This window comes from Drosophila bipectinata, chromosome XL (assembly GCF_030179905.1).
Source record: "Drosophila bipectinata strain 14024-0381.07 chromosome XL, DbipHiC1v2, whole genome shotgun sequence".
Lineage (NCBI taxonomy): Eukaryota > Metazoa > Arthropoda > Insecta > Diptera > Drosophilidae > Drosophila > Drosophila bipectinata.
Genome location: NC_091734.1, coordinates 11530816 through 11554497, shown reverse-complemented (window position 1 = coordinate 11554497; position 23682 = coordinate 11530816). Strand labels below are relative to the sequence as shown.

Genomic DNA, 23682 nt, shown 5'->3' with positions numbered 1-23682 from the left:
ACACTTTTGCTCCTTCCGATGGCCATAGCTCTGCCAATTTGTATCCGATCAGGAAACAAAGTACCATTTAGTAATCAGCAAACCCAAAAGCGACTTTCCTCATTCAAAACATTGCTTTAATGTCGTTTTTCGAATTTTTTCCAAGGAGTTCCCCTAGAATATTGTGGGTTTTCCCGATTTACACACTTTTGCTCCTTCCGATGGCCATAGCTCTGCCAATTTGTATCCGATCAGGAAACAAAGTACCATTTAGTAATCAGCAAACCCAAAAGCGACTTTCCTCATTCAAAACATTGCTTAATTATCGTTTTTCAATTTTTCGAATTTTTTCCAAGGAGTTCCCCTAGAATATTGTGGGTTTTCCCGATTTCCACACTTTTGCTCCTTCCGATGGCCATAGCTCTGCCAATTTGTATCCGATCAGGAAACAAAGTACCATTTAGTAATCAGCAAACCCAAAAGCGACTTTCCTCATTCAAAACATTGCTTTAATGTCGTTTTTAAATTTTTCGAATTTTTTCCAAGGAGTTCCCCTACAACATTGTGGGTTTTCCCGATTTCCACACTTTTGCTGCTCCTTCCGATGGCCATAGCTCTGTCAATTTGTATCCGATCAGGAAACAAAGTACCATTTAGTAATCAGCAAACCCAAAAGCGACTTTCCTCATTCAAAACATTGCTTTAATGTCGTTTTTAAATTTTTCGAATTTTTTCCAAGGAGTTCCCCTAGAATATTGTGGGTTTTCCCGATTTCCACACTTTTGCTCCTTCCGATGGCCATAGCTCTGCCAATTTGTATCCGATCAGGAAACAAAGTACCATTTAGTAATCAGCAAACCCAAAAGCGACTTTCCTCATTCAAAACATTGCTTTAATGTCGTTTTTAAATTTTTCGAATTTTTTCCAAGGAGTTCCCCTAGAATATTGTGGGTTTTCCCGATTTCCACACTTTTGCTCCTTCCGATGGCCATAGCTCTGCCAATTTGTATCCGATCAGGAAACAAAGTACCATTTAGTAATCAGCAAACCCAAAAGCGACTTTCCTCATTCAAAACATTGCTTTAATATCGTTTTTAAATTTTTCGATTTTTTCCAAGGAGTTGCCCTAGAATATTGTGGGTTTTCCCGATTTCCACACTTTTCCTCCTTCCGATGGCCATAGCTCTGCCAATTTGTATCCGATCAGGAAACAAAGTACCATTTAGTAATCAGCAAACCCAAAAGCGACTTTCCTCATTCAAAACATTGCTTTAATATCGTTTTTAAATTTTTCGATTTTTTCCAAGGAGTTCCCCTAGAATATTGTGGGTTTTCCCGATTTCCACACTTTTGCTCCTTCCGATGGCCATAGCTCTGCCAATTTGTATCCGATCAGGAAACAAAGTACCATTTAGTAATCAGCAAACCCAAAAGCGACTTTCCTCATTCAAAACATTGCTTTAATGTCGTTTTTAAATTTTTCGAATTTTTTCCAAGGAGTTGCCCTAGAATATTGTGGGTTTTCCCGATTTCCACACTTTTCCTCCTTCCGATGGCCATAGCTCTGCCAATTTGTATCCGATCAGGAAACAAAGTACCATTTAGTAATCAGCAAACCCAAAAGCGACTTTCCTCATTCAAAACATTGCTTTAATGTCGTTTTTAAATTTTTCGAATTTTTTCCAAGGAGTTGCCCTAGAATATTGTGGGTTTTCCCGATTTCCACACTTTTGCTCCTTCCGATGGCCATAGCTCTGCCAATTTGTATCCGATCAGGAAACAAAGTACCATTTAGTAATCAGCAAACCCAAAAGCGACTTTCCTCATTCAAAACATTGCTTTAATGTCGTTTTTAAATTTTTCGAATTTTTTCCAAGGAGTTCCCCTAGAATATTGTGGGTTTTCCCGATTTCCACACTTTTGCTCCTTCCGATGGCCATAGCTCTGCCAATTTGTATCCGATCAGGAAACAAAGTACCATTTAGTAATCAGCAAACCCAAAAGCGACTTTCCTCATTCAAAACATTGCTTTAATGTCGTTTTTAAATTTTTCGAATTTTTTCCAAGGAGTTCCCCTAGAATATTGTGGGTTTTCCCGATTTCCACACTTTTGCTCCTTCCGATGGCCATAGCTCTGCCAATTTGTATCCGATCAGGAAACAAAGTACCATTTAGTAATCAGCAAACCCAAAAGCGACTTTCCTCATTCAAAACATTGCTTTAATGTCGTTTTTAAATTTTTCGATTTTTTCCAAGGAGTTGCCCTAGAATATTGTGGGTTTTCCCGATTTCCACACTTTTCCTCCTTCCGATGGCCATAGCTCTGCCAATTTGTATCCGATCAGGAAACAAAGTACCATTTAGTAATCAGCAAACCCAAAAGCGACTTTCCTCATTCAAAACATTGATTAAATGTCGTTTTTAAATTTTTCGAATTTTTTCCAAGGAGTTCCCCTAGAATATTGTGGGTTTTCCCGATTTCCACACTTTTGCTCCTTCCGATGGCCATAGCTCTGCCAATTTGTATCCGATCAGGAAACAAAGTACCATATAGTAATCAGCAAACCCAAAAGCGACTTTCCTCATTCAAAACATTGCTTTAATGTCGTTTTTAAATTTTTCGATTTTTTTCCAAGGAGTTCCCCTAGAATATTGTGGGTTTTCCCGATTTCCACACTTTTCCTCCTTCCGATGGCCATAGCTCTGCCAATTTGTATCCGATCAGGAAACAAAGTACCATTTAGTAATCAGCAAACCCAAAAGCGACTTTCCTCATTCAAAACATTGATTAAATGTCGTTTTTAAATTTTTCGAATTTTTTCCAAGGAGTTCCCCTAGAATATTGTGGGTTTTCCCGATTTCCACACTTTTGCTCCTTCCGATGGCCATAGCTCTGCCAATTTGTATCCGATCAGGAAACAAAGTACCATGTAGTAATCAGCAAACCCAAAAGCGACTTTCCTCATTCAAAACATTGCTTAATTATCGTTTTTCAATTTTTCGAATTTTTTCCAAGGAGTTCCCCTAGAATATTGTGGGTTTTCCCGATTTCCACACTTTTCCTCCTTCCGATGGCCATAGCTCTGCCAATTTGTATCCGATCAGGAAACAAAGTACCATTTAGTAATCAGCAAACCCAAAAGCGACTTTCCTCATTCAAAACATTGCTTTAATGTCGTTTTTCAATTTTTCGAATTTTTTCCAAGGAGTTCCCCTACAACATTGTGGGTTTTCCCGATTTCCACACTTTTCCTCCTTCCGATGGCCATAGCTCTGCCAATTTGTATCCGATCAGGAAACAAAGTACCATTTAGTAATCAGCAAACCCAAAAGCGACTTTCCTCATTCAAAACATTGCTTAATGTCGTTTTTAAATTTTTCGAATTTTTTCCAAGGAGTTCCCCTAGAATATTGTGGGTTTTCCCGATTTCCACACTTTTGCTCCTTCCGATGGCCATAGCTCTGCCAATTTGTATCCGATCAGGAAACAAAGTACCATTTAGTAATCAGCAAACCCAAAAGCGACTTTCCTCATTCAAAACATTGCTTTAATGTCGTTTTTAAATTTTTCGAATTTTTTCCAAGGAGTTCCCCTACAACATTGTGGGTTTTCCCGATTTCCACACTTTTGCTCCTTCCGATGGCCATAGCTCTGCCAATTTGTATCCGATCAGAAAACAAAGTACCATTTAACAATCAGCAAACCCAAAAGCGACTTTCCTCATTCAAAACATTGCTTTAATATCGTTTTTAAATTTTTCGATTTTTTCCAAGGAGTTGCCCTAGAATATTGTGGGTTTTCCCGATTTCCACACTTTTCCTCCTTCCGATGGCCATAGCTCTGCCAATTTGTATCCGATCAGGAAACAAAGTACCATTTAGTAATCAGCAAACCCAAAAGCGACTTTCCTCATTCAAAACATTGCTTTAATGTCGTTTTTAAATTTTTCGAATTTTTTCCAAGGAGTTGCCCTAGAATATTGTGGGTTTTCCCGATTTCCACACTTTTGCTCCTTCCGATGGCCATAGCTCTGCCAATTTGTATCCGATCAGGAAACAAAGTACCATTTAGTAATCAGCAAACCCAAAAGCGACTTTCCTCATTCAAAACATTGCTTTAATGTCGTTTTTAAATTTTTCGATTTTTTCCAAGGAGTTGCCCTAGAATATTGTGGGTTTTCCCGATTTCCACACTTTTGCTCCTTCCGATGGCCATAGCTCTGCCAATTTGTATCCGATCAGGAAACAAAGTACCATTTAGTAATCAGCAAACCCAAAAGCGACTTTCCTCATTCAAAACATTGCTTTAATGTCGTTTTTAAATTTTTCGAATTTTTTCCAAGGAGTTCCCCTAGAATATTGTGGGTTTTCCCGATTTCCACACTTTTGCTCCTTCCGATGGCCATAGCTCTGCCAATTTGTATCCGATCAGGAAACAAAGTACCATTTAGTAATCAGCAAACCCAAAAGCGACTTTCCTCATTCAAAACATTGCTTTAATGTCGTTTTTAAATTTTTCGAATTTTTTCCAAGGAGTTCCCCTAGAATATTGTGGGTTTTCCCGATTTCCACACTTTTGCTCCTTCCGATGGCCATAGCTCTGCCAATTTGTATCCGATCAGGAAACAAAGTACCATTTAGTAATCAGCAAACCCAAAAGCGACTTTCCTCATTCAAAACATTGCTTTAATGTCGTTTTTAAATTTTTCGATTTTTTCCAAGGAGTTGCCCTAGAATATTGTGGGTTTTCCCGATTTCCACACTTTTCCTCCTTCCGATGGCCATAGCTCTGCCAATTTGTATCCGATCAGGAAACAAAGTACCATTTAGTAATCAGCAAACCCAAAAGCGACTTTCCTCATTCAAAACATTGATTAAATGTCGTTTTTAAATTTTTCGAATTTTTTCCAAGGAGTTCCCCTAGAATATTGTGGGTTTTCCCGATTTCCACACTTTTGCTCCTTCCGATGGCCATAGCTCTGCCAATTTGTATCCGATCAGGAAACAAAGTACCATATAGTAATCAGCAAACCCAAAAGCGACTTTCCTCATTCAAAACATTGCTTTAATGTCGTTTTTAAATTTTTCGATTTTTTTCCAAGGAGTTCCCCTAGAATATTGTGGGTTTTCCCGATTTCCACACTTTTCCTCCTTCCGATGGCCATAGCTCTGCCAATTTGTATCCGATCAGGAAACAAAGTACCATTTAGTAATCAGCAAACCCAAAAGCGACTTTCCTCATTCAAAACATTGATTAAATGTCGTTTTTAAATTTTTCGAATTTTTTCCAAGGAGTTCCCCTAGAATATTGTGGGTTTTCCCGATTTCCACACTTTTGCTCCTTCCGATGGCCATAGCTCTGCCAATTTGTATCCGATCAGGAAACAAAGTACCATGTAGTAATCAGCAAACCCAAAAGCGACTTTCCTCATTCAAAACATTGCTTAATTATCGTTTTTCAATTTTTCGAATTTTTTCCAAGGAGTTCCCCTAGAATATTGTGGGTTTTCCCGATTTCCACACTTTTCCTCCTTCCGATGGCCATAGCTCTGCCAATTTGTATCCGATCAGGAAACAAAGTACCATTTAGTAATCAGCAAACCCAAAAGCGACTTTCCTCATTCAAAACATTGCTTTAATGTCGTTTTTCAATTTTTCGAATTTTTTCCAAGGAGTTCCCCTACAACATTGTGGGTTTTCCCGATTTCCACACTTTTCCTCCTTCCGATGGCCATAGCTCTGCCAATTTGTATCCGATCAGGAAACAAAGTACCATTTAGTAATCAGCAAACCCAAAAGCGACTTTCCTCATTCAAAACATTGCTTAATGTCGTTTTTAAATTTTTCGAATTTTTTCCAAGGAGTTCCCCTAGAATATTGTGGGTTTTCCCGATTTCCACACTTTTGCTCCTTCCGATGGCCATAGCTCTGCCAATTTGTATCCGATCAGGAAACAAAGTACCATTTAGTAATCAGCAAACCCAAAAGCGACTTTCCTCATTCAAAACATTGCTTTAATGTCGTTTTTAAATTTTTCGAATTTTTTCCAAGGAGTTCCCCTACAACATTGTGGGTTTTCCCGATTTCCACACTTTTGCTCCTTCCGATGGCCATAGCTCTGCCAATTTGTATCCGATCAGAAAACAAAGTACCATTTAACAATCAGCAAACCCAAAAGCGACTTTCCTCATTCAAAACATTGCTTTAATGTCGTTTTTCAATTTTTCGAATTTTTTCCAAGGAGTTCCCCTAGAATATTGTGGGTTTTCCCGATTTCCACACTTTTCCTCCTTCCGATGGCCATAGCTCTGCCAATTTGTATCCGATCAGGAAACAAAGTACCATTTAGTAATCAGCAAACCCAAAAGCGACTTTCCTCATTCAAAACATTGCTTAATGTCGTTTTTAAATTTTTCGAATTTTTTCCAAGGAGTTCCCCTAGAATATTGTGGGTTTTCCCGATTTCCACACTTTTGCTCCTTCCGATGGCCATAGCTCTGCCAATTTGTATCCGATCAGGAAACAAAGTACCATTTAGTAATCAGCAAACCCAAAAGCGACTTTCCTCATTCAAAACATTGCTTTAATGTCGTTTTTCGAATTTTTTCCAAGGAGTTCCCCTAGAATATTGTGGGTTTTCCCGATTTCCACACTTTTGCTCCTTCCGATGGCCATAGCTCTGCCAATTTGTATCCGATCAGGAAACAAAGTACCATTTAGTAATCAGCAAACCCAAAAGCGACTTTCCTCATTCAAAACATTGCTTTAATGTCGTTTTTAAATTTTTCGAATTTTTTCCAAGGAGTTCCCCTAGAATATTGTGGGTTTTCCCGATTTCCACACTTTTGCTCCTTCCGATGGCCATAGCTCTGCCAATTTGTATCCGATCAGGAAACAAAGTACCATTTAGTAATCAGCAAACCCAAAAGCGACTTTCCTTATTCAAAACATTGCTTTAATGTCGTTTTTAAATTTTTCGAATTTTTTCCAAGGAGTTCCCCTAGAATATTGTGGGTTTTCCCGATTTCCACACTTTTGCTCCTTCCGATGGCCATAGCTCTGCCAATTTGTATCCGATCAGGAAACAAAGTACCATTTAGTAATCAGCAAACCCAAAAGCGACTTTCCTCATTCAAAACATTGCTTTAATGTCGTTTTTAAATTTTTCGATTTTTTCCAAGGAGTTCTCCTAGAATATTGTGGGTTTTCTCGATTTCCACACTTTTGCTCCTTCCGATGGCCATAGCTCTGCCAATTTGTATCCGATCAGGAAACAAAGTACCATTTAGTAATCAGCAAACCCAAAAGCGACTTTCCTCATTCAAAACATTGCTTTAATGTCGTTTTTAAATTTTTCGAATTTTTTCCAAGGAGTTCCCCTAGAATATTGTGGGTTTTCCCGATTTCCACACTTTTGCTTCTTCCGATGGCCATAGCTCTGACAATTTGTATCCGATAAGGAAACAAAGTACCATTTAGTAATCAGCAAACCCAAAAGCGACTTTCCTCATTCAAAACATTGCTTTAATGTCGTTTTTAAATTTTTCGAATTTTTTCCAAGGAGTTCCCCTAGAATATTGTGGGTTTTCCCGATTTCCACACTTTTGCTCCTTCCGATGGCCATAGCTCTGCCAATTTGTATCCGATCAGAAAACAAAGTACCATTTAGTAATCAGCAAACCCAAAAGCGACTTTCCTCTTTCAAAACATTGCTTTAATGTCGTTTTTAAATTTTTCGAATTTTTTCCAAGGAGTTCCCCTAGAGTATTGTGGGTTTTCCCGATTTCCACACTTTTGCTCCTTCCGATGGCCATAGCTCTGCCAATTTGTATCCGATCAGGAAACAAAGTACCATTTAGTAATCAGCAAACCCAAAAGCGACTTTCCTCATTCAAAACATTGCTTTAATGTCGTTTTTCAATTTTTCGAATTTTTTCCAAGGAGTTCCCCTACAACATTGTGGGTTTTCCCGATTTCCACACTTTTGCTCCTTCCGATGGCCATAGCTCTGCCAATTTGTATCCGATCAAAAAACAAAGTACCATTTAGTAATCAGCAAACCCAAAAGCGACTTTCCCCATTCAAAACATTGCTTTAATGTCGTTTTTCAATTTTTCGAATTTTTTCCAAGGAGTTCCCCTACAACATTGTGGGTTGTCCCGATTTCCACACTTTTGCTCCTTCCGATGGCCATAGCTCTGCCAATTTGTATCCGATCAGGAAACAAAGTACCATTTAGTAATCAGCAAACCCAAAAGCGACTTTCCTCATTCAAAACATTGCTTTAATGTCGTTTTTAAATTTTTCGAATTTTTTCCAAGGAGTTCCCCTACAACATTGTGGGTTGTCCCGATTTCCACACTTTTGCTCCTTCCGATGGCCATAGCTCTGCCAATTTGTATCCGATCAAAAAACAAAGTACCATTTAGTAATCAGCAAACCCAAAAGCGACTTTCCTCATTCAAAACATTGCTTTAATGTCGTTTTTAAATTTTTCGAATTTTTTCCAAGGAGTTCCCCTAGAATATTGTTGGTTGTCCCTATTTCCACACTTTTGCTCCTTCCGATGGTACATCATCAACTAAAAAGGATTTTCCGCTGCGATTATTTCGATGATGTCCTCCAGTTATTGAATCCCATCGACATGCACCTCTACGAATCCCGATTAAAAAGACTAGACTTTGAATTATAGTACAGTAAATACGATTTATTTCCCCCGTTTCAGTTTCAGTGTATAAATTACCATCAATTTTGTTTAGTTCTCATATAAAAAGCTACACTCTGCCGCCGAACAAAGACCATTCGAGTGGTTCGATCCGGTATTTTGGAATGCATATTTTGAATATGCAAGCGACTCTGGCGGTTTGGCTGGCGAGCAGTTTCCAAAAAAAAACAATTGCATCCAAATTTAAATTCAAATTCAAATTTCAATTCAAATCTCAAATTCAAATTCATATACACATACACATATACATATATATATATATATATTATAATTACAATGTGTGTCCTTTGGGTTCTCGGGTAGCCATTTAAATTAATCATTTCGAGCTCAATTCGAGTTTTGTGGGTTTTTAGTTAATTCGATATAGCTTTGTATAGTATTATCGTGTATATATATATAGGTAAAAAAGCTCTGACAAGGCAACAGAAGCTACAAAAGCTCATTGGCAACAAACAGAAGAGAAAAACAGGGATCACTACGCAGGATCTTGGGGCGGGATGTAAATAAAAATGCGCTTTCCTGGGGATATACATACATACATTCGGTTCGGCGTGTATACATATATAATTATTTAATTTTTGTAGATTTTTTTCTTTAATTTTTTTTATTTGTTTTTGTTTTTTGTGTAGAAAAAAAAATCTTATGATAAATTTTTAAATACATTGTACATACATATAGACTTCTTTATATATCCGTTAGATTAATGCGTTTTTGTTTAGATCTCTTAACTAGAATTTGTTTAATTTTTACATACATAAGAAAATACTTTTGTAACATAAAACTGAGCGATTTGCGATTTGTCAATGGAAGTGGGAATTCCGGATGAAAGATATAAGTGAAACGCATTATGTTTGGCAATCTCGTAGTTGAATATCTTTCCTCTAAAACATAGTTTTCAGTTTACTTCCGGTTTACTTGGCATTTTCTGAACTTTTTATTGTGAATCGGTATGGTATAAACCGGAAACGGATATCGCTTTCATTTAGCAAGCAGTGCCAAGCAGTTTTCAAATTTCATTTCAACATTAATGTACATTGAGCATTTTTCTTGTGGATTACACATTTTGGTGGTTAAGTATATATGAATTACCAATAGGAAACCAAGGATTTCTTTATTTTATTTTTGTTATCAACTAAATATTCAAGTCCATTTCTTGTATTTAAATTTCAATTTCTTTTTTTTGTTTTTTTTTGTTTAATGTCATGTTCTAGAAAGAAATGCTCGCAAGTCTTTTGTTTCAGCGTTTTAAGTACTACGATTTTGTTTGGGTCTTCCATGCAAAACTTAATGTTTAAACTTATTTATGGCATGTTTAAGTTAGTTATACTAAAGAAATCGTTATCATTCCTTGCGGCTTACATGCATAAATCCCGTTCTCTTCGCTTTAACTGCTAAATAAATGTAATTTTTGTTTGTAAGGCATTAATTTAAGTTTTTTTTTTTTATATTTAACTTAGGCTAGGTGTTCTTTTTTTCTCATTTCTACTTTTCATTATCCTTAGTTTTTATTTGATTTTGAAGTTTTTTTTTGTTTTTTTTCTTGTGACTGAGGAGAAACAAAGCAAATGCAGCGATTTAAAGAAAGAAATATTCAAACTAGAAAATGAAGCGACTTGGACTCTTGGATTGAAGAGTTATTTTTTTCGCGGCTTAGAGTTCTATGTGTTAGATGCATTAGATATCGTATGTATTTATAGTAAGACATTTAGTTAGATTAACGCTGTGTGTGTACGAAAGTAAATAAAACCAATTCTTTCCAGTGTGCCAATCGAATCTATCGATAACCCATCGATAGTTCAACAGTTCTCGTTCCCCCAGTTATTTGGCTTTGGCTTCTTCTCGCTATATCCTTTCATATATATCTCTCGTAACTTTTGTTTTGTGCTTCCGTTGGGCAATCCTTGCCTTCGGTTTTGTTAACAAAAACCCGTTTACACCGCTGAGTTCTTGCCTATTATTTCGCCACTGCGCGAATGCACGAATCGGCCATCGAACTCTATGGTCGAGTTCTGCTTGATGCTGCCAGTGGGCGTGCGCAGCGGCTCCTTCTCGTCCCTGGGAATTTATAGAAATTTGTTAAGGAAATTCATTAGTTTTGGGATAAAAGAATTAAGGAAAAAGGAGGCTTTAAATTGTAACTACCAAACGCAGCCATGCAGAAGCTGTCTGCTATGCATGCAAGCAGTATTCGAAAACTGCTTTGCCTTCTAAAAGCACAGACTACTCACCTTTTGCGATTTTAATTTTAATATTTTATTATTACTATAAGTTTTAGCTAAGCTACTTTTGTTTTTTAAAGGGTGAGACACTAAAACAATTTCATTCTTTACTAAAAACTAAGTTTTTTCAAACTTTTTATTAGTATATTCCATTAAAAATTAGTTAGTGTCTCACGTTTTTTAAAACTCAAAATTCTAATAGTGGCATGCAGTGAGGATGACTTATGAGCTAAAGTGATAGGTGACAGGATGGAAGGATAACAGATCATGAAAGGATACACTACAGAGCAGATATGCCCAGACAAGCATTTATATAAAGCAGTTTAGATAGCGGAAACGGAAACGGAAACAGGATAACTGAAACGGAGATAGTGAGAGGTACGTACAATGGCGATGTCATGGGCGAACCGCCCAGTTTGACGGGCGGCGGCAGTGGCAACGGCGACGGTGGCGGCTCCTTTACCAGCTGGCCACTGCAATAAGGTAGCGGAAAACGCCAACCATAAAGACTGCTTGGTTAGATGGTTGGTTTTGGTTCGATTTCGGTTTTGGTATATTTTTTTTTGTTTTTTTTTTTTGGTTGGATTTATTTGGATTTTGGTTTTATTTTTTTTTTATGGATGTGTTTTTGGTGAGTGGAATAATACATGATGAGGTTGATTTAGTATCGAAGAGAGTAGATAGCATGGAGTTTTGGTATGTAAGTGACAACAATAATGAAACGAAGTGTACATATGCTTGTGTGTTATGACGGGGGTTTTTTAACAATTAACATTTAGACTGTATTCTCATTAGTAAAAATCTCTATAACATTACTGGGTATTCTTACAATTAGCCAACAGAATGAACAAAGCAAAAGAAAGGTCAGTGTTCTTTGTATATTTTCTAACAATTGAAAAAGGTGTTTTTTTTTGGTTGTTTGTGTTGTTCTGAATTTTGAATTTAATTCAATATTGCACTAAAAATAGTTGATGGCAAACGAAAAGATAACAATTTGGAATTTGGTATACAACTCTGGTCTCAGACGGATATCAGGGAATTGCGATTGAACAACAAGGACTTGGGCCGCGCATAAACCCAATTGTATTCAAAGTCCTCGCGCCTGTGAGTTTGGCTTTTTTTTGTATTCGTATTCGATTTTTTTTTTGGTAAATAATTGTTGCCAGGATGGATGCCGTGGTGGGAGGAGAAAAAAAACACAAGCAGAACACAAAAAGCAAATGTTAAATTTCGACTTTAATTCCGATTCGGATTTTTAGTGCAATATTCGTTTCATTTCGTCTCGTTGCGCTTCACATTTTCCAATTAAATCATATGGACACAGAAAATTATAATCCAAGAATTTTATCAATCCGATTAACAATTTTTATTTATCGGAAATATCGATGTTTGGAGGACTTCTAAGATGATTTTTAGAAAGATTGACTTAAGTTCTTAGGTGTGGATTCTTTTAAACAATTTTTTTTAGGAATACGTGTTTGGTTTGATGCAGAAATTGTACTTATCGAAAAATTGAAACAGTCCAACTACGTGTCTATCGAAAAAATCGATCTTTTGATAATAGAATTTTTAAACCCTCTGGTTGATAACATTTTCTTGTGATTATATTTTTCCATGTCAGAATTTTAAAATACTAAAAAGAGATCTGAGCTTACCTGCCCAATTTGGCCTCGTCGTCGATATCGGAGGGCGATCGCTTGGCCCGGCGACACATGGTGGCCATGACACCCATGTGAACGGTGACGCAGCAGAGAAGGTCCACCACGAAGAGCAGGAGCAGGACACCGCCGAGGGCAATGCCCACAATGGCTGCCGAGGAGAGGACTGGTCGTTCAGCCACCTGGATGACGTCGATTCCTGTTTTTTTTTTTTGGCGGTCGGATTAGAGGTGAGCAGCGCGGGATGCAGAAGGATGTGCGAAGGATGCGATGGTGTGGGTGGTGTGGTGGTGGGTTTGGGTGTTTGGCGATGGAAATGGAAATGGAGAGGGGGAACAAGTGTATTCGATTAGTAAAATGTCATTCGTATTCGTAACTCTAGGTGGTATTTGGTAGGTGGTACTTTCCAGCACCGATCTTAGCTCAACGCCTCCATTTAAAATCTAATCTTACGGTTACACTCTTCGACTTTCTCTGATTGTTTTATTTTCTCTTAACTTCTGGTTAATTGTTTAAACATATTTTTTACATTTTTGTGTGTGTATTATTTTGAAATATTTTGTGGTGGAAACCAAACGGAATTAGTCGAAACTAAAGGTTAAACATAACAATAAATAAAGCCAATAATAGTAATACAATAGTAACACAATAGCAATGATACAAAATAACCAAAAATCGGGGCTTACGAAATTAATTTTCAAATTCCAATTGACATAACATGAAAAGCAGTTTCAAACAAGGCAAAATACAAGATTTATTTCCAGGGTTGTCCATATCGAAAAAAGTGAGGGCGGGAGAATACAAATAAAGCATGCAGCCAGGAGGGAAATAGTGGGCGGGCTTCTGAAGAGGACGGGGTTTTCGCTCAGCACAGAGAGATAGAGATTGTGTTTTTTTTTAATTATTTATTTTGTGAAAATAGTAGTGAGTGAGAGAAGTAAGCATAAACAAAAGAGATTTTCAAGGTGTTCGGTTTTTACAATTGCAAAGTACAGTTTCGTTGTTTTTTTTTGGCCAATATGCAAAGTATACAAGCAGTGTTAAGCAGTTCAAACTTAAGGATTAGAATCGAAGTATTTGCGTATAATGGTTTCTGTCTGCTTATGTACATTATGTATGTGTGTGTGTGCGGGGTTTATATAAAGGGGGAGTGGCCTAGAGTGCTGCATTGGTTCGGTTAAAACTATAAACATAATTTAAACAATTAAACATTCGACAAAAGGCTTTTTTACAAACTGGGTTTTCTTATAACGGCTGGGTGTACAATTTTCTGGGGTGGCTGTTAGTGTTTTGCGGTGCAATAAAGTAACATTAATAGACATTAGGTATTCGGTTTAGGTTACACACATCCTTGTTACCTGACGGCATCGGCATAGCTGGTGGCAACCCTATCCCAAGTCACACACGCACTGCTTTATGTTAAAGTTGTTTCTTTATTACCCAAAATGAACTGCTTAAGTGGTAGGCTTCGTTTTCGTTTTAGTTTTTCATTTTTTTTTTTGCTTACAACATTCATAATACCGTATGCATTTTGTTTTATCATTAAATATGATCTGTGATTTGAGTTACTCGCAACTTTTACTGCTGTTTTTTTTTCGTTCGACTTTTTACTGCAAAGAGTGCGCCCCGCAATAGACTTGACAAAAAAAAATCATCTTTCCTCGATTTAATTTTTGTTTTCCCATCAGCAACGTTAGGCGGGCTGAATTATTCACTAACTATTATGTATACGACATATGTATAACTAGATATTGTAAAGGTATAAACTGTATCTTCTGGGTTTACAAGATATATTTGGCTAGAAAAGTCGCTAAAAAAAAATATAGTGTATACAGGAATATCTCGATATCAATTCTAAGGTATGCTCACTAAATGCTATCCAAACGGAAGGTAAAAAACACTTAATGCATTCTGTGTTCGCACCATGTGAGAAAAATTCGTAATTAGACGCACATAATCGCACTGCTTTAACTTAGTTAGAGTTACTTATTGTCCCCTCGTAACATTTACGCGCTCAAAATCATAAATCCTTCTTGGAAAAAGCTTTGGCTAATAATTATAGGATGTGTTTTTGGGTTTAAAGTGTAAATGTAATTGTTTTTTTCTTTTCTGGTAACTTGTACTCGTATTTGATATTCCTTTAATTTCTTTTTTTTTTGGTTTTCGTGTAGAATTTCGCTAAAATTTTTGTTATAAATTTGGTTTACTTTAGTTATTCGCTTGGCAGTGTTGTAAAATTCACATTGAACTAAGCGGAAAGGGTATCCGGAGTCGTATGTGTGTTGCAGGTGTTTAATAAATGCTTTCACTATACAAACATACAACTAAATAACAACTTAATAATGGCTTAGTTTTTAAACAAGGACACATAGGATAAGTACAATTATTATCATTGTGTAAGCAAGTAGGTTTTGGTTTTTGGCATTTTTTCATTTCATTAACTAGAGATTATCGTAAATTTTCTATTGTTTTTTTTTTAACTTTTTTTTTTCTTTTTGGTTTTTTGTTTTGTACAGTTAATGGAATTGTGACCCCCCCTAGGTGATACATATATGTGTATATATATATATTGATCATATTCTCTACTTGAGCACATTCAACATAATTATTCCGCTTTATCATGCTATTTAAGTTTAAGTTTTATTTTTTTTGTTGGTTTTTTCTTCTTATAATTCTTATTATTTACACGTTGAGACAAACGGAAGTATTGGAGAAAGGAAAACCCATGGAAAGCCAGCGAAAGGATCCTCCTCGGTGCATTGCTTGCCATTGGTCCTTCGAGCCGGGGGTCAATGTCCTATTTAAGCAGTGGACGTCGTCGGAAGCAGGAGAATCGCCAAAGCACAGCACACGGCAAGCAGTTCGACCAGGGCTGGAGCAGCGAATGTCACTCCATTGGATTTCATGGGATGGGGGTTGTCTGGATTGGTTTTTGGTTCGATTTTCGGTTCAGTTCGGTTCGGTTTTTGCGGATTTTGCGGATTTTACAGTTTTAATTGATTTTAGTAGTAGTAGTAGTAGTAGAAGGAGTTGTTGTTGTGGTTTTTAGCACACACACAGCATAAAAGAGAGAAAAAAACAAAGAAGAAAATGTGGTAGAAGAAAAAGGAAGAAAAGGAAACACACAAAAGAACATTTCTTTGCTGGTTTTCATTGCACATTAAGTTTTAGTTTAGTTTTTTGTTTTTGACGACCACGAATTAAACACAATGTGCATGTGTGTGTGTTTAGGTATTCTTTTTGTGAATTGTTAGTTTGTTTGTTTTTTTTTTTGGATTAGGAGTTTGTTTTGTGTGTTGTTTTTGCTAACCAAGGGGGCCAAAAAGGACTTGTTGCTTGTCGACATGTGTGTACGATTCTGAGTTTGTATTAGTAATAGCTATGACTAGATGCCTAATTTGATGCACACACTAAGTCCACGGGGTTACGGGTTACGGGATTAGTCAAAAAAGATCAGGTTTAAGCTTAAAAGTAAGTTTAAGTTGAAGCAAAAGCGGCTGGGATGAGGAGAGATTCAAGGATAACAGTAGTCACAGGATACACAGAGTAAGAGATACATAGATAGAGATAGAGGGGGAGAACAAACACACAAAAAGGCATTCTAACAAACAAACAGACTACTCACAACATTTACTTAAAAATATTTTAAATTCTAAAAACATGATTTTTTTTTGTAGGCAACAGAAGAAGACAGCAACAGAGTGGTTGAGCGAATAAGAGACAGAGTCATAGAGAGAGAGAGAAAGGTAGACAAAGAGAGAGAGAGACAACGCAGGCATGGTAATAGTAAATTACAGTTTGATTTGGTTTTCTTTGAATTTTTTATTTGAGAAACGTTTCTTTTTTTTCTTTTTTTTTTATACTTATAATTGAAAAAAATTTAACTAAAGAAGTAGTATACACACAAAATCAAATTAAATCAAATAAAAATAGATGTGATAAAAATAAAAATGAAGAACTCTAGTAATAGTAATCCAATATGAAAGAAAAGTAACTAAGAGAGTGTTTTTATGTTTTTTTTGTTTCAAAATTTAATCTTCATTTTTATGTTTACTTACTAGGATTTACATTTAACAGGGCTCTTGTTATTAATAATATTACAATTGATGCATTTTCGAATCGAAAACTGTGATGAATGCACACACAAAAATATAAAATTATAAGTTTCATTTCATTTTGATTTTCTGTTTCGTGTTTTGTGTTTTTCTCTTGTCATGTTTAGTGTTGGTAATTATAATTAAGTAAATGCTTAAGAATGATATATTTAAAAAAAAAAGAACGTAATTAAAGATAAGCTACTAAAAATTGAATTCGCAGAACGCACTTCTCTCACAATTCTATACAACGTCTGTGACTTTCAAAAAAGCGCGCGCACGCATGCGCACTGCTTGCGAACTGCTTGCGCGCGCTCCTCGTGGTGAATTTCGGCATTTAAATGCGCAATGTGAATGAATTTCGGTTTTTATTACTTTTTTTTTGGTGGGACGACAACACGCGTTAAATATTTATGAACTGCAATGTCTATCAAATGCGTTGCAAACCCTTTGCGATTATAGTTTCGGCCCAGTGTGATGTGTTCTTGGTTGGAATGTAGTTACATAAGTTATCGATCAAAAATTCACAACTTACTTGGCAAACTTATTTCAAAGGATTCAATGCTCTAGACAATCAGGACAAAAACGCACAAAAAAAACATGCAAAACACAAAAATGGTTCAGAACAAAAGACAAAATTGTTTTTAAATTAGTTTATAAAGTTATAAAGAGCAAATGAAAAATACGTTCGATTAGATTCGATTAAAACGATAACGATAAAAGGGTAATTCTTTGGGGTGGAGACGTTAAGGGGCCGATTACACTTGAGTGTGAACATAAAACAAAAAGTTGAAACGCATATGAAATAAACACTACAAAAATGTATGCAAAATTAATCGATTATATCTGGGATATATAATATATCATATTCATATAGTTAAATATATAGGTATATATAGAGCAGTAAAAATTATGTCTTTATCTATATATGAACGATGTCTGGGTGTGAGTGAGTGTATATATAGAGATTTCTTTTAATAATATATATATATATTCTTGTTTGATTTCTTTCATGTTTAGCTGGGATCTTGTAGACTCGATACGATTCGATACGATATTTCGATAAACCAGATTATAACCTTAAAACTGTAGAGAGTATAACGGTTATATAACCATTACATTCTCTACTATTTTCTTCTTTTAAGGTATTTTTTTTTAATGGCTTATCATTAATCTTTTTTTCTCTTAACTTTGTTTTTTTTTTTATGACTTTAGGCTAACATTGAGGCTAGGACACTAAGTAATGTTATGCTTATTGTGGTGGCCAGCGTTATGATTGTTGTTGTTGCTGTTGTTATCGATGTGGCTGTGGTTGTTGTCGATGTGGTTGTTGTTGTGAACAGTCGTTTGTGTAGCGCACCGACTCCGGAATTGAATCCGGCCGAATAGAGCAACGTGCCGAGATTGTTATTAGCAGAATCGGACTCACCTCGTGTCGTCTTCATGATGATGGACGCCGGCGACGAATAACCGATGGCGTTGTGCGCCTTCAGCTCGATCCTGTAGTAGGTATTCCCGTTCAGCTGTGTCATCTCGAAGGATGTGGTCTCCACCACCTCGACGGTGTTGCAGCTGTTCTCCAGTTCGGTCCAAGTGCCACTGATCTTAACGCCCTGTAGGTGAAGTGGGGAATCAGTTTCTGTGATTTCTGGCCAGGTAATGGACGGAAATCCTTTACTTACCGGACAGTACTTGATCTGATACTTGTCGATGGGCTCTCCGTTGTCGGCCGGGACTCCCCAGCGCAGCTCAAAGTGATCCGAGTAGGGCGACACTACCACCGGTTCCTCGCGGTCGTGCTGGACGGGATTGTGCAGCGGCTTGGGTTCCTCGGGTGCCGAGCGACGCGGCGTGGACTGTTGCTGGTTGACGCCCCAGTTGCCCAGACCCACCTGGTTGCGGGCGGCGAACCGGAAACTGTATTCGGTCTGAGGACGGAGTCCTTCAACAATGTACGGCGAGTCGGGGGACCAACTGCGGTTGTAGGCGGTGGACCAGTCCGGATTGAGGGACTCCTTGTACTGGACGCTGTAGGCAAGGATGGGCAGACCCAGTTCGGTGGGCGGGCCGCGGATGTCGAAGGTCATGGTGGTGGCTGTCAGCTGGCGGGGCGAAGCGGCGGCCACAAAGTCCGGCACACGGGCCTCCTTCAGTTGCATGTCGTGCTCGGCGGTGCCGTGGATGTTGGTGGCGATGCACTTGTAGGAGGTGTAGTACCTGCGGGTCGTTGGATGCACGATCAGATCGCTCCTGGGTCCGGTGCCGACGATCTTTAGATTGGTGTCGAACAGGTCCTTGATCTTCTGTCCGTTCCAGTGCCATTCGATGGTGGCGTTCGGAATGCCCATCGCCAAGCAGCTCAGGTTTGCCTTGCGCTGCTCCCACGAGAACACTGGCGGCAGGTCCTTCATCTGGCTAAAGTCGGGGGCGAACTCCACGGTGATGTGTCCGGTCTTGTAGGCATCGGCTCCCTTGTTCCGGGCAATGCACTGGTACAGGCCATCGTCGCTCCGTTCGGCATTGGAGATGCGCAGGGTACCGGTGCTCTCGCCACGCTCCTCGTCGAAGTTGCGTTCCAGAACGATGCGGGCATCGTCCACCTGGATGCCGTTCGAGTACTCCTCCTGGGTGCCCCAGCGACGGAAGGTAATGGCCGGAGCGGGACGTCCCTTGGCGCGGCAGGTGATGGCGATCTCCTTGTTCCTAGATCCGGTCACATTGTACAGCTCATAGATCTGGGGACGCACCAAGACATTCAGCTTCGTCTTCTGATCGACCACTCCGGCCTTGTTCTTCGCCAAACACGTGTAGGTGCCGTAGTCCTCCTGGCTAACCGACGAGATGGTAACCAGACCTGTCTGGGGGTTCACCTGGAAGCGATCAGCGGTGGCCACGTTCAGCTGGGTGGCATCACGAATCCAGCTGATCTCCGGTACAGGTTTTCCAGTGGCCGTGCAGTTGGCAGCGAAGGGCTTTCCCTCGACAGCTTCCAGATCGGCGGGCAGGGACACAATCATGGGCTGGATGAAGACCTCAACTCGGATGGTGCGTTCCAGTAGCTCTCCGGTTTCGATAACGGCCGCCCGGCAGGTGTAGATGCCTTCGTCACTCTCCTGGACATCGCGGATGCGCAGGCCATGGGTCTCCACCACGTACTTGTCTCCAGTGCGGATCTAGGTATACAATTTTGGGATTTATTATTTTAATATTTTTTAGAGAATTTTAAAGAGTCATCCTACCGGGTCTCCATTTCGTAGCCAGTCGATGGTGGGATTGGGATCAGCCTTAACTTCACACATAACCACGTATTCCTGTCCTAAAGTGGGATACTGATTCTCAGGGGCATTTGTCCAGGTAATAGCCACTAAAAAAAAATATAGAATAATGGAAATTGTAATAAAATAATTGGTCGTATTTAGAAATTTTTGAGGATGTTGTTTGGAGGTTAAAAGAGTCTTGCGAAGGGTTAGAATACTTTATGGATATGGCGATCATCTTTAGGAACTACAGTGTACTAAAGTCTTCCAAAATTACTTCTTCTTTTCAATTTCTTTATCTATATATATACACTATAACTATCTCCTCATAACACCAATTTGTAAAATTGTACAAAATATAAAAGTAAGTATTGAAGACGTGTTTAGGATGCCTGTTGTGTTAACAAGGCCTGTTGCTGTTGATATTTTATTTTTAGCTTCTGGCTGGTTGTTCGCATGCAGGACTAAAAGGACTCGAAGGATTCTAAGCTAAACTCCGAGGCAAACAAATTCCATGGCTAGGTGTGCATATTGTTTGATTTTGCTTCGCCTTCATTTGCACTGCAGCAGAAAATACGGACACAGACCCACTATGACATGGAAAAATAAGAGCGGAGGACGGAAAATGTGGGGCGGGGAGGAGGAGAAAAAACGGAAAAACCGAGAAGAAAAATGCAAGCTAAGCACCCAAGCTTGGCACTATTTTTCCGCCTCGGTCATGTTGACAATCCGAGCGGAGCTGTACGTGGCGTATACGTAATATAATTTTAAACAAACTGTCGGGCACATAAAAGCAATTCGAGTATCACAGGCACAAAGTCCAAGACATGAGCGCGACATTCTCACCGCCCTCCTACTCCTTTGCAGGGGTCACTAACGAGCTGGTCAAGAAACGACACTTGGCCTCCTCCCCCCACCTCACCCTTTTGGGTGACGCCTCTGACTACCAATAAATCTTTACTCCAGAGATGACTTGGAAATTGAAAATGGATAGAGGGCAAAAGTGAAATTCTAAAATCAAATACTTACCCTCACAGCTCCCCAAAGAGTCAACAAAACAAACAGATAAACAGGGGCGTACTCGAAAGGGGGGAGCGACTACTACAAATCAAAGCTATCCCCCTCCCCCAGGAAAGTCAAAGCGTGAAGCGGAAGACTTAATACAGAAAATAATCAAAAAGGCCTCAAACTGGAACTAACAAATGGAAAGGGGTTACTTTGGGATGGATCTTTTGGGGAAAATTAAGAGTACAGTTGTGCCTGAAGCGTAAAGTGTTGGAAAGTCCTTTGACAGGCAAAACGAATGTTTATTTTTCTCTATTTTTTAAAGCTCTTAGACATTTAAAAAAAAATTCTTTTTCAATTAAATAGTTTCTAGAATATAGAAAGCTACAGTTGTGTTAAAAGCCTTAAGCCATCAAGTGTTGGAAAGTTCTTTGAGATGAAAAAGTTTACCTCTTAATCTTCTTTAAAATTTCATTTAAGCTTTGCCTAGTTGTCCGAAATATAATATTTAGGAAGCTCTCTATTTAATACTTGTAATCTTTGCTGCAAAATGCATTGGACAAGGCAATCTGGCCGGCAAATCCTTTCGAATTCCCCATTTTTTGACCAAAAACGAGAAAAACGAAGCTGTTACTCACTATTGGCAGCCTTTCAATTTCAGTTTCAGCATATGTGGCTCAAATATTTACAGTTTATTTATAAATCAGTGTAATAACAAGCCATCTCAGTCTGTCTGTCGGCTGTCAGACACATAAAGTATGGAACTATATATATATATATATATTCTTGTATATACAAGTATATTCCGAAAGTACGTGTTGGCTTGGAATGTCCGGGGGTTTTTCTATTTTTTTGGCAAAAGCCAAAGCCAAAACCAAAATAACGGAAAGTTGTGTTAAAAACATTTTCTATTTGCAGTTTTTTATTGGCCGTGTCTGGGTGTCTTGGTGTGTTATCCTTTTTTCCAATACATATATTTTTCCTTTGGATTTTCTTGTATTCATTTTTTTTTGTTCGTAGTCCTGTCTCGACTGCAGGCGACTTGCTTACTGTGGGTGAGCACAACATATAAAATAAATAAAAACTTGCCTCTGCTGTTGCTGTCACTTGCTACCGAATCCCATACCCCTCCTCCCTTAAGTCCTTGGCAGGACTCTACCCCCCATATTTTTTTTTTTTTGCTCTTTTCAGTTTTGCTGCATTGTCGTAGCGTGTGAGATTTTGTTGTTCAAACACTTTTCGCTTGCTGCGTTCGTTTCTGACGTCTGATGGGCAGCAACAGCAAACACTCAGTCAGGACAACAAATACAATAAAAAAAATAAAAAAATACAAAAAAATAAACAGACACACACTCACAGTACACAGCACAGACACCCACAAGAAGAGGAAAAAAAGATGAACTAGTTTACGATTTCATTATTAGATTGAACAAGGACAAGCCAGAGTCCCGAGTCCAGGGTCCAGAGTCTAGAGCCCTGCATCCAGAATCCCAGGATCCTGCATCCTACAACCAGGATCCCGGATATGGCAAAGACGAAGGAGAGAACATGACTCACAACTTATTGAAAAAGTTGCTGCAGCACCAACTTATTACAAAAAAAAAAAGAAAAAGCCAACAAAAAATTGTAAAAAATCCATCGGATGGGAGAAGAAAAATAAAGCAACAACAACTGGAAGGAAACTGCAAATTCGATTTGGGGTCCTGTACCGGAAATGGGTTAAAATTATCGCCTGACCACCAGGTTGAAATCGAGCCAGACTGTGTTAATAAAAAGTCAACAGATTGTTTCAAGAGAAAATTACTTTTCTTTGAATAGCAATCACCTCTAAAAAACAGGATAAGTTTTAATTAAAACCTGAGCTATTTTCAGACCATAAATTATCCAAAATAAATGCCCTTAAAACCTCGGAGAGCAACACACATGTATCGTGATTAATAAATAACAATTAATCAGTTTGCATTTCATCTGCATTAGAGCTGAAAAGTATGCTATAAATTATTGTCGATATGGAATCGAAATAACAAGGAATCCCAGAATAAACAAATTACTGAGAATGTTTTGTGGTATATGTAAGTAAGCAAGCCGGAAGTAAAGAACTAGAGCTAGCTAATTGGGTGCTTCAACAAGATGAATCTGTCAATTCGAATTAAATTGAATGGAAGGAGTACTATATGCTGAGGATGGACGAGTATCTGTTTATTTATCAAGTGCAAGCTCTCTAATGACTCCAATCAACATTATTAGGGGGCAATTACATGACCAGGCAAGGATGTCGGCAATTATGCTCCAAATAGGAGTCTGAGGAGATGGCGAATACAAGATAATTATAGTTGTATAGATGTATCCTTATCGGTTGTATCTGCATCTGAATGCGGCAAATAAATATTGAATTAATGCACTGTCTTCATTCTCTGGTCTAATGCGCTTTAATGCCTTTAATGAATGTACGCCGAGGAGTTGCAGTCATTGTCTGCTCATAATAAATGGTAACACAAACGCACATACTCAAATATACACACATGTACATATATTCGTATATATATATCCTGTGAAGCGTTTCCAAAACGGAAACAGCTATTGCCACTGCTTTGGCTTTGCTTTCGCCTGTGGTGCTCGTATCTATGCTTCCCTCGAGTCCCTGGCTCTCTTCTCTTATGGCGGAAGTTTGTTTTGAGCATATGCATTTATTAAAAGCATAAATATTGAAATATTAAGCTGTGACTGGCAACAAACAACGATATG

At 38.3% G+C, this 23682-nt stretch overlaps 1 protein-coding gene across 4 annotated transcripts in view; it reads right to left on the bottom strand.

The window, feature by feature from the left end:
• Positions 1-8665: 8665 nt before the first annotated feature.
• Fas2 (fasciclin 2) overlaps positions 8666-23682 on the bottom strand; it is a 72898-nt gene continuing 57881 nt past the window's right edge. For 2 of the 4 annotated variants that reach the window (XM_017232970.3, XM_070282684.1), the window contains 5 exons: positions 19915-20039; positions 18358-19848; positions 18105-18288; positions 12579-12780; positions 8666-10759 (listed from right to left, as the gene is read on the bottom strand). In XM_017232970.3, coding sequence (XP_017088459.2) covers positions 10636-10759; positions 12579-12780; positions 18105-18288; positions 18358-19848; positions 19915-20039 — 2126 coding nt within the window. In that variant the 3' untranslated portion in view covers positions 8666-10635. Of the gene's footprint in view, positions 10760-12578; positions 12781-13994; positions 15502-17795; positions 18289-18357; positions 19849-19914; positions 20040-23682 lie in introns of those variants that run through there. The other 2 variants (XM_070282686.1, XM_070282685.1) reach the window with 2 other exon arrangements.